Genomic DNA, 15,984 nt, shown 5'->3' on the forward strand with positions numbered 1-15,984 from the left:
CACCTTCGTGAGGCACGTGGGTGCCCCTAGGCCCGCCCCTCCTGGAGCCCCGCCGCCAGGCTGAGACCACCTACCCCCACCCCGATCCCCGCCACGAGGCTTTCCTGGTTCCCGCCCCCCGGCCCAGGGCCTGTGTCACATCTGGGTGCTCTCGGCTAATCCTGCCTCATTCCAACCTCTGCCTCGGACTCGGGGCGTCGCTGCCTCGTTCCGGCCCAGATGTCTCTGTCTCTCTCATGATCTCTGATCTTCTTCGTCCCTTTATTCCTCTATCTCTGGATCCTTCAGTCCTCACGTCTCGGTGTCGCGTTGTGTTTCTGCTCTCTTTGTCTTTCTCCCACCGTCCCGATGTCACTTGGTTCTCGCGTCTCCTTCCATCCCTTTGACTCTGTGTCTGTCTCTCTGAGTGTCTCTGTCGATGTCTCTGTTCTCTGTGCTTCTCCCGCTCCCCGCCTCCCGGGTCCTCTCCGGCATCTGGTCCGCACCTGTTTTTGTCCGCGGCCTCCCGCTAGGGGGCGCCACAGACCGGCCCCCGCGCTCCGCGGGCCCTGCCGGGCTGGGCTAGGGTCCGGCCTCTGGACTCCGACGGTCCCTCCCCTTGTCCTTGTCCCACTTCTCCTATCTTCCCAGCCTCCTCGCGTCTTTGTGTCTCTAGTTCTGACTCGGCCCCTTTGTCTCTCCCCGGCGGCGCCTGCTCCTCCCCACCCCCACCTACCTCTTCACATTCCTAGGGCTGACGGGGGGGAGCTGGTGAGGCCGCCCAGTGTGTTGGGGTGAGGGCGGGAAGCGGGCGGCTGGGGGGGGGCGGGGGATGCCACTGAGCGCCTGAGGTCCCTCCGTTCCAGTTCCTCCAGGGCGAGGGTGCCGATCCACCCGCGACAGACGCCTGAGAGGGTCTCGCCCCAGCCAGAGGACCGCCCTCCCCCATGGCCCTCCCTTCCCACTCACCGCACACCTGAGCTTTCCTCCCCAAAGGGCAAGGTCTCAGGTGGTAGGGATTCTTACTGGCCTGCCTTCAAGTCTTGGTAATAATACTATTAATAAATATATTTATTTATTGTGTGCCGGGTACACATTTAAAGGCACTCTAAGTATTTGTGATCAATACCTATAGTAAGATCAATACCCATAAGTATTGATCTCAAATACTTATACCCACCCAGGACCCTATAAGAGAACTGAGGCTCAGAGAGATGGAGTGACTTGGCCCAACAGAGTCACAAAATGGCAAATCTGGGACCAATGTATCTTAGTTTATTCCTCACAGGAATCCAATGGGGGAGGGGCACCTGAGTGGCTCAGTCACTTAAATGTCTGCCTCGTCGTGGGCTCAAGCCCCGCATCAGGCTCCCTGCTCAACCAGGGAGTCTGCTTTTCCCTCTCCCTATGCTGCACCGCCTGCTTGTGCTCTCTCTCCTTCAAATAAACAAACAAACAAATAAAATCTTTTAAAAAAATAAAAAAGAATCCAATGGAGGAGACATTATGATCCCTTTTCAATGCTGAAAAGTACATTGAGGGTCATTTGCCCCAGGCTACCCAGCAAGAAGGTAGCAAGCAGCGATTTGAACCCAGGCAATCCGAGCTCTTACCCTTTCTACCCTACATTTCTTCCAGATAATGTGTTTTCAGGCTTCCCACAAGCCTGGTATTAGCCCAGTTGGGCAAATAGGTGCATAATAAATGTGATCTCTTTGTTCTTTCCCCAGCCTGGGGCCAGACTGGATGGCCAGCATGTCTGGGTTTCAGTGCTGCTTTGCTACTAATTTGCTTTGTAAAATCGTTGCCTCCAGCCTCCCTCCCCGCCACACACATACACCCCTTTCTCCCCTGAGCAGAATGCCCAGTCCCCAGGGAGATTTCTTCTAGGAAGGCCCCCTAGCACCTGCTCTTTTCTGGGCCCTGTTGGTGAGTGAGCTCAGCCTCCCTGGCTATTTTTCGTGGAGGCCACGAAAGAAGCCCTGGGAGGGTAAGCCGGAGTTTAACGCCCCCTTCACATGAAGAAAGGGACATGCATATGGCTGTGCACTGCCATGTTTGTTGACAAATGCCTGGGTGGGTCTCATGCCTGAGAAGCCGGCTTTCATTGTAGACAAGCCCCAAGGCACTTCACTGAAGAGCCATAACCACCGGGAGGAACAGGCACAAGGCCAAAGTCTTCCTGACGGTGCTTTGGAGTTGGTGCCAAGTATTTACCTGCCTGGCAACCTATAACCTCTTTTCCTTCTTCCAGCAGGGCCCTCATCCCACCCCACCACCAAATTTCCCTGCACAGAATCCCCTACTGAGAGTCCTTATGGTGGGAGTGAGCCTGTCCCTGTCCTGGCCAGTCAGAGTATTTGATCCCCCCCAACCACCACCAGGATTGGTTCAGGGATGGGGGTGGGACCCATTCCAGTCCAATGGGAATTAGCTCTGGGACTCCAGACTCCCTCTTGATTAAATAGGAAAGGGATACACTCTTTTTTTTTTTTTTTTAAATTTAAGATTTTATTTATCTATTCATGAGAGACACAGAGAGAGAGGCAGAGATACAGGCAGAGGGAGAAGTAGGCTCCCCACGGGGACCCCGATATGGGACTTGATCCCAGGATCCCAGGATCCTGACCTGAGCCAAAGGCAGATGCTCCACCACTGAGCCACCCAGGCACCCCAAGATTTTATTTTTTGATTAAACTCTACACCCAACCTATCACCTTGAGATCAAGGGTCACATGCTGTGCTGAATGAGCCAGCCAGGGACCCAGGGATACACTCTTTTAATGGGGGTTGGTTGCTAAGCTGGTAGGGCGGAAATCTGGCACGAGGGTGACACTTGAGAAAAGAGTGCTTGGAGGACAGCAGAGCTGTGAAATGGAAGAGGAGAGCTTTTTTTTTTTTTTTTTTTTTTTTTAAGATTTTATTTATTTATTCATGAGACACACACAGAGGGAGACATGCAGGGAGCCTGACAGGAGGACTCAATCCTGGATCTCCGGGATCAGGCCCTGGGCTGAAGGCAGTGCTAAACCTCTGAGCCACCTGGGCTGCCCTGACAAGAGCTTTCTAATGAGACTATTTGAACTCCTGGATCCAGCTGTGCCTGAAAGTAGTCATCCTAATTATATGAGTGAATAATTTTCCTTTTCACTTACACAAATTTTTTTACTCTCCCTTCCCCCACCCCCGCTTTTTTCTTTTTCTTTCTTTCTTTTTCTTTTTTCTTTTCTTTTCTTTTTTTTTTTTTTTTTTTTTTTTTTTTTTTTTTTTGGTCATTTGCAACCAAAGTCATGGAATCTATAAGAGTCCAGAAGAGGCACAGATTCTTGTAAAGTTCCAGGGCAGGGAAAGGAGAGTGAAAACTTTTCAGAATCCTTCAAGATGTCCAGGCTTGGAAGGACAGGTGAGCTTTGTGACAATGGGGTAGGACATTCTGGGAATAGTAAAGTCATGAAGGCATCAGGCAGGGGCATGTGTGAGGGGGGAGCAGTGGGTTGTGAGTGAGGGGGCAACACTGTAGGTCCCAAATGGCAGGTGAAGTGTGGCTCATGCTCTTGAGAGCAACAGGGAGCCACAGAAGGTTGATAAACAAGGGTAGTTTACTCCAAACTTGCTTTTACTTCTTGGGGCCCCAGAAGTGGGGGCTCCCCCATTCCCATTCCCCCAGACCCTAGGCCAAGGTAGGAGGGGTCAGATTGAGAGCACAGGCTACCATCTGTATGCAAATTGCCTGGGATGCCATGCAGAAGAGGGACCTTAAGCAAATGCATGCCCTCCTGGGAGGCAGGCCAGGACCCTCCGCTCATTAACTTGGGGACCAGGTGATGAGCATAGAGAACCCCTTCCTCCCCGGGGTCCCCCTCCATCTCCTCCCCCAGCCATCTGTTCACTCCCCCTCTAGCTCCCCAGAATCCCCCCTCGCTGATGTCTGTTCTTACAGTGGTATCTCTCTTCACCTGATCCCTTCCCTGGACCAAGGGACCCTATTTTGCTTTTCTCTCTGTCCCTCCATTTCCTTGGATGATGATACTACTAATAATAAACATGTACTTGTACTAAAAACATACTCTGTGCCAGGCTTTGTATAAACACTTTCCATGGTTATCTTATCAAATTCTCTCAACGGCTCTCTTGTGTCTGCTGTATTTTTAAAAAAAGGATAGTCACTTCTGCCGTACAGAAAACAAGAAAGCCACACACATGAACAGATAGAAGAAACAAAGAATGAGTTTTTAAGAAGTGACCCACGGGGCCTGGTAGACATATTAAGAATGAGGGACACCTGGGTGCTCAGTGGTTGAGTGTCTGCCTGTGGCTCAGGTCATGGTCCCGGGGTCCCGGGATCGAGTCCCACATGGGGCTCCCCGCAGGGAGCCTGCCTCTCCCTCTGCCTCTCTCTGTGTCTCTTAAAAAAGATTTTATTTATTTATTCATGAGAGATATATAGAGAGAGGCAGAGAGAGAGAGAGAGGCAGAGACACAGGCAGAGGGAGAAGCAGGCTCCCTGCAGGGAGCCTGACATGGGACTCGATCCTAGGACTCCAGGATCATGCCCTGGGCTGAAGGCGGCACTAAACCGCTGAGCTACAGGGGCTGCCCCCTAAATAAAAATCTTAAAACAAAAAGGATGTATTAAGAATGATTTAAACATAGGTGGGAAGGATGAAAGGAACGAGTAAGCCCCATGTGTCCCTGTGTTGGCGAGGGGGCTCCCTGCTGGGGACTCCAGCTCTGTTCCTGGAGTCCTGTGCCCAAGCCATGTAGGTAAAAGCCATGGCTGCCAAGCACGTTTTCAGACCTATAGTGTGGCCAGGAGCATTTGCTCTCACGTGGGTCTGGCACCTTGAGGGTTCAAAAGCCACTGGTTCACCCTCCTCTGTGGGCATCAGAGCCACACCATGCTAAGACAGGACTCGGGAGCCATGTGTACCCCAAAACTCAGGTGGTGGGGACCTTGATCACTTGACCTAGGTGTGCTAACCCCTCCAACTCTTTTCTCTGGCTTCTCTCATGTGTTTTAAACCAATTCAATGGGGGCGCCTGGGTGGCTCAGTCCCTTGAGCATCAGCCTTCAGCTCAGGCCATGATCCCAGCATCCTGGGACCCAGCCTGCATCATGGGGCTCCCTGCTCAGCGGGGAGCCTGCTTCTCCCTCTCCCTGCCACTCCCCCTGCTTGTGCTCTCTCTTTATATCAAATAAATAGATAAAACCTTAAAATAAAAAAAATAATTCAATAAAGAGTGGGATTTGAGTATCTTTTTTTATTTTTATTTTTGAGTATCTTAATTAGTCCGGTGAACTCTTCTGCTCCAGGGACCCTGGGCATGCTGCCTAGTCCCCCTACCAGGCAGCTCCTATAGCAGCTCGCCACTTTCCGGGGGGTAACAGATCCCACTTTGTCCATTTTGTGGATGAGCACACCGAGGACAGAGAAGCAGAGTCACTTGCCAGAGACCCGAGGTCTGAGCAGAGACCTCCAGGTGCACGTGTGCCTTACGCAGCCCTTCGCTGCCCAAGAGTGGTTGGGCTCAGGGAGGTGGCCAGCATCTGGCCAAGGTCACACATGCCTCCCCTCCCACCACCTTCCCCCTGCTTCTCAGCTGCTTTCAACCTTTTTTCTTTCCCTTGCTGACTGTAACGATCTTTGAGTCCCAGTTGTTTCTCGATCTTTGAGTCCCAGTTGTGTTTCTCGATCTTTGAGTCCCAGTTGTGTTTCTCTTTGTCCCAATTTCTCTGTCCCTGCCTCACTCTCCCCAAATCTGTATCTGACTCTAGGGCTCTCCCACCTCTGAGCTTCTGCAGTCCATCCCCCATCTCCCCATCTTTTCATCCCTCTCTCAAGTCACTCATCCTTGACCTCAGTAAGTCTCTCTAACTGGCCTCACTGTTTCTACTGTCTCGCCTTTCCACCCCGGAAACCCTTTTGCGGGTTCCTCCAAGCCACCCCTCCTTCCCTAGGGAATCGTCAGTGGCAGGCTCCATGCCTTTCTCAGAGCGAGCGGCTCCATCCCTAATTCCATCCACTCTGCAGCTCACAGAAAGCTTTCCTTCTGGCCTGCAGCTTCAATTCCCTCTTGGGCTCTGCAAGAGAGGCTGAGAATTTTACTTAAGGGAACAGCACCCCCACCCCCACCCCAGCACGCACTGGTTCTCACCACCCTCTGGACCTTGGCACCTCTCTCTTCCACCCTTGGCCAGCTGAGTCTCTCTCTGCTCTCTCTTATTTATTTCTCTATGACATCAGACTTCTCCCAGGTCTTGCAGGGGGGGATGGGAGCATCACCTGCACCCCCTTCTCTCATCCTCCGGAGGAGGCTCTGGCCACAGCATGGTGTGATGTGACAGACAGCTTTTATTCTAGACTCCAGTGTCCACAGATGATGGGGTGGAGGTGGGGGCAGGGATGAGGATCCAGTGTCAGACTATGCAATAGGACGTCAGGTGGGGCAGGGGACCAGCAATGCAGGCAGGAGGTAAAAAATCGCCCTGGCCCGTGGACCCTCAGAGCCTTGGAGCCTCGGAGCCTCGTCCTGTCCAGGGCCAGGCCCTGGGCTTGGGTCCAGGAGCTATTCTGGGGCCTGAGAGTCACATTCCCTGGAGGAAGGTCCCCTCCTACCCACCCTCCCTCCCTCCCTCCCTCCCCACAGCAGTGGCTGCTCTAGGTCCCTGCCCAAGCCTGCAGAGGAAGGAAGGGAAGGGAGGGCCCAGAGGGAAGAGGGAAGGTGGGGGCGGCAGCTGTGTGAACAGGGCTGGTTATCTGATGCTGATTCTTTGATGTCAGGTCCAGTAGAGCCTCTTGGAGGTCCTCAGGCTCAGCACTGGGAGAAGATGGAGAGGTCAGTCTGTGGCTGTGCCCCCAGAGGCTGTCCCGCCCCCACCCCCCAGTCCCACCACCATGGGGTGACAGGGCCCTTACCCACCTCATCTCCAAAGCCCCCGCTGCCATGCCTGGCTCCTCCAGAGGCACCTCCCATGAGAAGGCCCGTCTGCTCAGGCCGCTCTGACCCTGAGTGGCTCAGCTCTGGCTCCCCAGCTGGCCTAGGGAGGGGAAGCAGTATGTTGAAGGAAGTCATGCCTGGGGAAGGGACTGGGGATGGGGTGGTTTGGGATGAGGATGGCCTTGAGGGATGTGGTGGGAGTGGTGATGGCATGGGGTGAGGGATGGGTGGGTTGGATGCTGTGGGAGTTGGAGATGGGGACTTAGTTGGGGGTCAGCTCCAGGGATAGTGGGTGGAGGAGGGGAGGGTGGCCACGTGATCAGGCTCGGAGAGATTAGATGGAGACAACGGGACTGGAGTTGGGAATGGGAATGAGATGGGGATGGAGGGGTCCTGGGGATGGGGTTGCAGTTGAGGGAGACACCGGGGTTCAGGATGAGCTTAGGGGTGTGTTTGGGATTGGTGTTGAGGATAGAGATATGGTCAGGGTTGGAGAGGTTAGATGCAGACAGGTCTGAGGCAGGCTATAAACTGGAGTTGGGGTTGGGGACGAGGATGAGATTGAGGTTACAGAGGAGACTGGAACTGCAGATGGGGTGCAGATGGGCCTGGGGATGGGGTCTGGGGATGGTTAAGGGCTGGGTCGGGTGGTTGGGGATGAGGGTGGCTATGGATCAGGTTTGAGGTTGGAGATGGGACTGCATTTCATTCAGCGATGGGGTTGGGGCTGGGATGTATTTGGGTTTGGGGCTGAGGATGGGATGCAGTCGGGGTTGGGCTTGGGGCTGGGGATGTGTCTGGGTTTGGGGTTGGGGACAGGAAGCAGTTGGGGTTGGTCATGGGCTGGGCTTAGGGTTGAGGTTGGGGGTGAAGTCAGAGTTGGGGGTAGGGGTGGAGGGACGTATGGAGGTCAATTTCAAGGTTGTAGGCCACTCACGGAGTCCCCTTCTCCCCCCGCCGGCAGCAGCCAGGGCGACCCTTGCGTCTCATGCAATAGAAGGCAGCAACCACGAGGAGCAGGAGGCCCACGCTGACGGCCACGGCCATGACAGCCACTCCGGCCTGGGCGGTCTGGGGGGTCACTGCAGGGACAGGATGGAGGAGGAGGGGTCAGCCAAAAGCGCCCCATCTGCTCCACACCAGGCTCCTCTCCCAGCCCTGCAGCTCCTCACCAGAGCCGAAGTGGAAGACGTGCTGCTTCTTCCCGTGGGGGTTGGAGGCCTCGCAGGAAACACCGTCTCGGCTCAGGGCACTGGTCACTTTCAGGGTCAGGGAGCTGCTCACCCAGCCCTGTCCTTGGAGGGCTGGCTCTGCTGGCTGTGGAGGCTTGGGTTAGCCCCCGCCCATGGGATCACGGGCTGGGGTGAGGGCTGAGGTGAAGGCACCCAGTCTCCCAGGAGGCGGAGGGGCACAATTCTCAGATCAGTGAGGGGGCAGGGTCCCCCAAGGGGCTTTGGGGAGGGGGCTGGGTCCCACAGGGCTCAGGGTGGAGAGGACTGTCCCTTACACTGCCGCCCAATTGGCTCCAACTGAGTTTGGGCTCCGGGTAACCGCGGGCAGAGCAGACCAGCCTGACTTCTTCTCCTTCCATCCAGCTGCCCTCTGTCTTGGGCTGAGTCTCTTCTGCCCTCAATTGAGGTGGCCCTGAAGGTGGTGGGGAAGGAAGAGGAGGAGGTACATCGGAGAAGGGGAAGAAGGGGGAGGGAAAGAGGAATAGCAGGCGGAGGGGCCAGCCATTTGTCCTGGCACCCCACCCCACTGTCCCCATCCAGACCTGCCCCAGCCCGAACCTTGGACCAGCAGCCTGAAGCTCTGGGTGCGGCTGAGGAGGGGGACGGTGGGCATGGAGGCCTCACAGATGTAGGTGCCCGCGGAGTCGAAGGTGATGGAACTCAGCGAGAGTGTGGGGCCGGTCCCCAGCAGGACGGAGTCCTGGCAGGGAGAGGAGGGCGAGGCGGGGTGGGTGTGAGGGTGGGGTGGAGGGAAGGGAGCCAGTTCCAGGGGCTGGGGACCCCTTTTCTTCTCACCTTGGTCCAGCGCAGGGCAGGGGTGGGCAGACCTTGCACGGAGCAGTTCACGGCTGTGCTGTTGCCCAGGTGTAAGGAAAGCTCCTCCCCGGTGCTGAGCTCGAGGGGGTCCAGGTCTGGAGAGGGGTACAGACTGTCACCTTCCCCGGACCCTCACCCATGTGGTTAGGGGCTCTCCAGGGCTGTTGGGGTGCAGACGTGAATGCACAACTGTAAGCAGAGCATGTCAGTGTTCCTCCTCGTTCTCCCCGCCCCCAAGAACTTTCCACGCTCCCATCCCAGCCAAGTCTTGAGCCCAAATCTAACTCAAAACACATAGCCCACTCAACCATGTTCCTCCAGGGCGGCTGTCTGGGCCCACAGGTCCCGGGAGGGGTGAGGTGTTCCTTCACTGACTTACCACCCAAACCCCACTACCCAGCCTTTCATCCAGCTTTGTCTGCTCTGCCTCCGAACCAGACCGTCCCACTTCTCTCCGTCTCTGACCTCTAGGACCAACTGTCTTGACCCCTGCAGCCACCTCCCCACTGGTCTCCCTGCTGGCCAAGGTTCTCGACCCCTCCAGTCTATCCCCCCGCCCCACCTCCGAGCTGCCAAAGGGATCTTTTCAAAACATTCCCTGGTCAGTTCTGCCCTTGTGCAAAATCTCACAGGGGTTCCCTAATACCCTTGGCCCAGAGGCCAGAGTCCTTGACGGAGCCTAGAGGATCCTGTCTGGTCTGACCTCTGCCTACCTCCTCAACCTCCTCAACCTCACCTCTCATCCCCCCACCTTTTATCCTGAGCTCCAGCTACCCTACTCTCTTGCCGTGTTTCTCCAGTATGCCATGCTGGGTTCTGCCTCAGGGCCTTTGCACTTGCTGATCCCTCTTCCTCGAAGCTCCTCTTCAGGCTCTTCATATTTCTGATTCCATTCTTTGGTGTCCTACCCAAATGGCCCCTTCTCAGAGGGGCCTCTCTGCCCCACCCCCATTGTGGACACTCATATTTCCCCTCCAGGACTAAAGGATCTATTCCCCCAGCTGTTGAGAAGGATGTCAGCTGTCAGCCCTCAGCTGTCAGCCTTCTCTGGGAACTGCCTCAGCTGCAGAGAGCCCCTCGCTCAAGGTCATGTCCCCTTTCTCAGGCAGCCCACATGCAATGACTGGTTGATGTGGGGGCATAAAGCCCAGCCCCTTGCCCCAACTGGGGATGAATAGGAGAGGCCATCCCAGCGTCTCAGTGCCCTGTCTTCTGCCTCTGCCCAATCCTACCTCCTTCCCCTTCCCAGCCTCCATAGATGATCTCAAGGCCCTTCCCCCCAAACTTCCTGCCTACAGATCTCCGAATCAGAATTGGCTTCCCGGGATGGATGAGACATCCTCCGATCTAAAATAGTCCCCGCTCTACTCGCCAATCCCGTCAGTCTGGGATAGGCCCTATACATGCTCCATCACCACTCAAAGCCTCCTGTCTCCCCTACTGGACTCTGCGAAGGTGGGGGCTGGGCCGCCTAATTCAAGATGCCTCCCCAGCACCAGCCACAGGGTCTAGCCCCAGGAGAGCAGGCAGAAGGAGTGCCAAGGAGGAACAGCCTTTGCGTGGGGCTCGGGGGCAAGCAGACTGGAAAGGTTTTCTAGAAGGCCTGGACCCTGGAGACTGGCTAAAAGTGGATGATAGAAAGCAAGGGAGTTAACCTAGGAATGAGAGGAGCTTGGCTGGGATGAGGAGAAGGTCTTGGTGGGAGAGTCAGCCAGAGGTGAAGCCAGCCAGGTAGGTCTTGAAGGCCGGGGTGGATCATGTGGCCTTTTCCCCCAGGGCGCTGGGGAGCCATGGCAGGTTCAGAGCAGGGGAGGCCAGGTTTGTGCTTTGGAATGAGCTCTCTGGCTGCCTTGTGTGGGAGACTGGAGAGGGCGGGAGCAGGCACCTGGGGGCGGAGGGGCCATCTGGACCAAGGAGGACCACAGAAATGGAGAGAAAGGGTTGGCGGCAGGGCTGCGGGGGTGAGGGCAAGGGGGCCGCTGGTGCCAGGGCCCCCCTGCCCGTTCTCCCGGGACGCTCACAGGCCACGCGCAGCTCCAGGGTTTTGGAGAGCTCCGCATCATCAGCAGCATCGTAGTCCTCCACCCTGCAGCCGTAGGTCCCGCTCTGGCCCCGCTGAACCCCCTCCAGGGTCAAGTTCCCCTCAAGATTTGTTTTCAGCACGTCCTCCTGCTTGTCCTGGGTGACCAGGGATGAGGAACCCGGCTCAGGAGCTGCCCTGGTCCCACGGGGTCAGGCTGGGCTGGGGCCACCCGGGTAGGAGTCAGGCATCTTGTAGGTCAGGGGTCACCGAGTTAGCATCGTCCTAGCTCAGAGCCCCCTTGAGTAACAGGGCAGAGGTCCTGCTAGGCCAGGGGTCACCCAGGTCAGGTATCATGCTAAGTTAGGACTCTCTCAAATCAGGGCTCAGAGGTCCCGTTAGCTCCTGGGTCACCAGTATAGTCGCCTTGCTAAGCCAGGGGCCACCCAGGTGAAAGGTCAGGAGTTGGTGGAGGCCAATGTCACAGAGGTCAGGGGCCGGGACTGCCAAAGGAACGATGGGGTGAGTCACCTGAAGGCGGAAAAATGTGTATTCCGGACTGGGGCTGCCGTCCCCCCGGCATAACAGCTGGACAGAGTCACCCTCGCGCACCCAGCCCTCGGTGGTAGACGGGCTGCCCACCCAGAACTGCACACGCTCCGTGGGATCTAAGGGAAAGCACAAGAGGGAGCAGGTCAGGGCAGACTCATGATCACGGTCAAGGGTAGGTCAGGTCAAGAGTAAAAGGCAGAGCTGGGTTAGGGGAAAGAGATCAGTGCCGCAGCAAAGGGGCAGGCTAGGGTTGGCCAAAGGACAGAGGTCCCATCTTTCACAGCTCAGATTCACACTTATTCTGAGATCAGAGGTCAGAGGTTGAGCTGTGCTGAGAGTACAGGTCAAGGGTCAGAGGTCAGCAGGGTGACTGGTCACTGTGAGATTCCAGGGCCCAATGTGGTGTGAGAGCGTGTGGAGCGTGTTTAGCGGGGAAACTCCATGGGGTTCAGAACACTGGGGGGAGGGTCAGAAGTCAGGGCGAGGCCGCCGGACAGCTTGGAGGGTCCGAGGTCGGGGCGGTGGGGACCAGCAGGGACTCACAGTGCAGGGTGAGGTGGAAGGCCGGGCTGTCCAGGCGGCCGTGCTGGCCCGTGGGCAGGTGGTAACGAACCGAGCAGTGGAAGCTGGCATCCCGGTCGGCCTTGTGGAGCCGCAGGTAGAGGGTGCTGGTGAGAGACTGCAGGCCCGAGGCCTCCCGGACGGTGCGGATGGTCATGTAGCCCTCTGGGAGACAGGGGGGAGGCGAGGCGGTCAGCCGGCAGGGCCACGGCCTGGCTGCATCCCACGCCGAGCTGCGGTCCTGCGCCGCTCACCTGTGTTCACCTCCAAGGGCACCTCCAGCGGCTGCCCGTTCCGATACCACGTGATCTGGGGGGCCGGGTTCCCATTGCGGCTGTTGCAGGTGGCGATCTGAGGTGGACACAGGTGTGGCTGTGGGCTCTGACGCAGGACCCGAAGCCCGGGCCCCCTCTTTCCTCAGGACTTCTCACTCAGATACAGCAGTCCGGGCCCCCCAGGATGCTGGAGTGCAAACCTCCCGGCCCCCTCGTCCCCACCCCCGCCCCCATGCAGGACCCTGGGATCAAGGTCCGGCCCCGAGGTACCTCCTGGGCAGAGTCATCCACCACAGACAGGATCCCTCTGTTGGGGGAGACCTCCGTGGCCTCTGGTTTCGCTGTGGGGGAGACGGGCGTCAGGAGCCCCTCTCCCGGGCTCCCCCCTGCCCTCCCCTGCCGGGGTGCCCCGCAGACACTCACCGAACATTTGGAGCCGCGTGGTGGCCTCGGCGGTGCCCGCCGCGCCCGCCCTCACCACGCACACGTAGTTCTGCTCATCACCCACCTGCGCCTCCGTCAGCACCAGGCGGCCGCGCGAGTCCAGCTGGTACGGGGGGCTGCGGCCCCGTGAGTCGAGCACCCGACCCTGCAGCTCGGAGCCCTGCAGCTCGGCCGAGGCCAGGCGGTGGCGGACCCCAGAGCGGTCTGCCTGTGGGCGGGGAGGGCCTCAGCTCCGGGCTGCCTGGCCTGCCCACCGCTGTCCCTTTGTGCCCCTCCCCTGACCACCACCTCTCTGATTGTCCCCTCCCTCTGGTCTGTGTGGCAGGGGTTTCCTCTCCCTAAGGGTCCCTCATTCTCCACCCTGCTCTGCTCCCGTCTCTCCTCTGTTCCGTCTCCCCTCCTCACGCACCCTGTCCCTTGGTCTCTTATCTCCTGGCTATGTCTATCTCTGAACGTTCTCTCTCCGAAGGGGGCCTCCTCCTTCCAGTCTCTGCTGTGCTCAGATACCCCCGGGACCTTGGAGAGTCCTTCCCCCTGGCTGGGCCTCAACTCCCCCACCTGTACAAGGGAAAGGCAGTGGGATGCAGCTCTTTGGTCCTTTGGGGCACTGATGAGGGACTGAATATTTGCAGCCCTGCGGCACCCTGACTCCCAGCTCCCTGGCCATCCTCTGGCCCCCAGCCTGAGGCACTCACCAGGAACCATTCCAGCACAAAATGGTCGTGGGTCCCCAAGGGGGTGCAGTTCAGGGCGACGGGCTCCCCCTTCATCACCTCCACCAGGGAGGGCACAGACAAGCGCACCTCAGCTTGGGCACCTGCAGGAGAGCCATTGAGCTCTCTCTGCCTCTGAGCCCCTCTTCCCCCACACCCAGGGGTCCAGACCCCCAGCCCCTCCTCCCTCAGACCCAGGGGTCCAGACCCCCAGCCCCATCCTCTCTCAAACCCAGGGGTCCAGACCCCCAGCCCCTCCTCCCTCAGACCCAGGGGTCCAGACCCCCAGCCCCATCCTCTCTCAGACCCAGGGGTCCAGACCCCCAGCCCCTCCTCCCTCAGACCCAGGGGTCCAGACCCCCAACACCTCCTCCCTCCATTTCTCCTGTCTGCATCTCTGAACTTACAAACCCATCAGCATTTCTCTCCATCTCTCTCTTCACAGAACTAAGGGCTCCTCCCCCCCTGGGCCACACAGGGCCCTCTGTCCAATCCTCCTGGGGGGTAAAACTGCACCTGTCCTTGTTCTTCCCACCAGGCCAGCCGCCCCTCCAGGGCAGTGCCAATACTGGCTCATCCCTTGGCCTCCAGCACCCTGCGCAGGGCCTGGCACAGGGCCAGAGACAGCTGTCTCTCCATCTCTGCCTGTGTGTCTCTCACTCTGGGTTTCCATCTCTGGTCCACAGTCCCTGCCTCTCCAGCAGCCTGGCACTGCCTCCATCTCTCTCAGCCCCTGGGTCCCTCGTCATGAGTCAGGGGGCTGGGGCTGGGCCTGCGGCTGAGGTAGGATGGGTGTGTGGGGGCGGTCAGGGGGGACAGGGCTGGGCAGGTTTCAGGAATGTGGGAGGGACAGGCTGGCCCAGACCTGCCCGGCCTGGCGCCAGAGCCCCCTACCCGCCCCCTGGCCCCTCAGCCTCTTTGATGGAGCAAGGAAGGGGGTGAGGTGCATTCCCTCAGAGTAGAAGAGGGGCGAGGCCCAGGATTCTGGGTCCGGAGGCATAAGAGAGCTGAGGGGGCCTGGACTCCCATCCTAGGATCCTGGCAGATACAGCTGTTCCAATAGGGGAAACCATGCTCTCTCACCCTCTGGGCTGGCATCCTGGCATCAGCGCTCACTTCTTAGAACCTCCCTTCCCTTCCCTTCCACGCCCAGCTTGACCCAGCCCTGCCCCTGGGGACCCACTATTTGCCATGCTTGTGCCAGGGGCCTGGATTCCCAGGCACCCACCTCTGGCCCAGGCGGGTCCCAGGAGAGGGGGTGTGGGGCCAGACTGGTGGCTGGGGTTCGTGTGAGCAACGGACAGGAGGACAGATGGAGAGATCTCTCTGCCCTCCGTTGCCAGCCCCTGGGCCTCCTCCCCTCCGCCACCACACAGGTGTGTGGATTTATCTGGGGCCCCAGGCAGGCGGCACTGGCACTGGCACTCGGAAACACTTTCCCCACCGCCGCTGCCTAGGGAGCTGGGTTCTTTAGAGCCTGGGCTCAGAAACCAGGTTGGGGGAACCCTCCAAAGCATGTGACTCGCTCGGTTCTAGCCACAGGGTCCCTGACCCTTGCAGAACTTGAGAACCTTTTGGGGGGGAAACCTGGGGGTTTGCGTCTCCCGTGTCTTGGGGGAAGCCACTGGAGGCCTGGACCCCCGGGTCTGAGGGAGCAGGAGCCCCGGGACCCAGATTCCGGGGGCCGAAGGCCCTCACTCCTCGGTCCCGAGGGCGGAGGGGGCTGATTCCCAGGTGCTGTCTAATCCACCGCTGTGGGATGCCCAGCCCCTTGTCTGGCTGTCCCCAGGCCCCGCATCGGGAGGGGTGTCCCCCACGCCCCGGTCTCCCTCTCCCTCGGGGTCCCCAGGTTTGGCCTCCTGGGGTCCATGGAAACCCCTTCCCCGTTCCTTTCCCGGGGTCCCCAGCACCTCCCCCCCAGCGCCCTGCCCCCTGCCCGGGCCATACCTGGGTGCGCCCCCAGCAGGAGCACGAGCACCAGGAGCCGCGGGGCCCTGCGCGCCCGGGCCCGGCCGTCCCGGGGCTCCATGTTCGCGGCGGCGGCGGCGACTGCCCGGGCTGCAGCTCGGCGGCCCCGGGGCTGGGAGCGACCAGGCCCCGCCCCTGGCAGCCCCGCCCCGCCCCGCCCTCCGGCCCCCCTGCGCCTCCCCCCAAACCCGGGCGCCCCGCCAGGACCTCCCACTGCCCGGAGTGGACCTCCCAGCGCACGGCCCGGAGCGGGGCTCCCTCTGCCCCTGAGCGGGCTGCCCGGTGCCCGCGGCGGTGGCCTGACCGACCAGTCTGACCAGTGCCCTAAGCGGGGACCTCAGCACTCCACCCTGGACCCTCTACCCCTCATTCTGCCCGGGGACCCTTAGGGCACGCACTGGCCTCTCCCAGTGTAACCGGTGGTTCTCGGCATGACCAGTGGCTTGCACTGTCCTCTCCCAGTACAACCAGTGGTGGCCAGCTTG

At 59.0% G+C, this 15,984-nt stretch overlaps 1 protein-coding gene across 1 annotated transcript; it reads right to left on the reverse strand.

The window, feature by feature from the left end:
* Positions 1 to 6,598: 6,598 nt before the first annotated feature.
* On the reverse strand, positions 6,599 to 15,609 carry BCAM (basal cell adhesion molecule (Lutheran blood group)). Its single transcript, XM_055311457.1, has 15 exons — positions 15,479 to 15,609; positions 13,514 to 13,635; positions 12,798 to 13,026; positions 12,645 to 12,715; positions 12,354 to 12,450; positions 12,082 to 12,264; positions 11,518 to 11,654; positions 10,988 to 11,144; positions 8,946 to 9,061; positions 8,709 to 8,850; positions 8,426 to 8,562; positions 8,091 to 8,235; positions 7,856 to 8,000; positions 6,901 to 7,018; positions 6,599 to 6,798 (listed from the first exon to the last, which is right to left on the reverse strand). The coding sequence occupies exons 1-15, from the start codon at positions 15,558 to 15,560 to the stop codon at positions 6,793 to 6,795; spliced, it is 1,887 nt and encodes a 628-aa protein (XP_055167432.1). The 5' UTR covers positions 15,561 to 15,609; the 3' UTR covers positions 6,599 to 6,792.
* Between the last annotated feature and the right edge of the window lie 375 nt (positions 15,610 to 15,984).

Source organism: Nyctereutes procyonoides, unplaced genomic scaffold, assembly GCF_905146905.1.
Source record: "Nyctereutes procyonoides isolate TBG_1078 unplaced genomic scaffold, NYPRO_anot_genome, whole genome shotgun sequence".
NCBI classification, from domain to species: domain Eukaryota; kingdom Metazoa; phylum Chordata; class Mammalia; order Carnivora; family Canidae; genus Nyctereutes; species Nyctereutes procyonoides.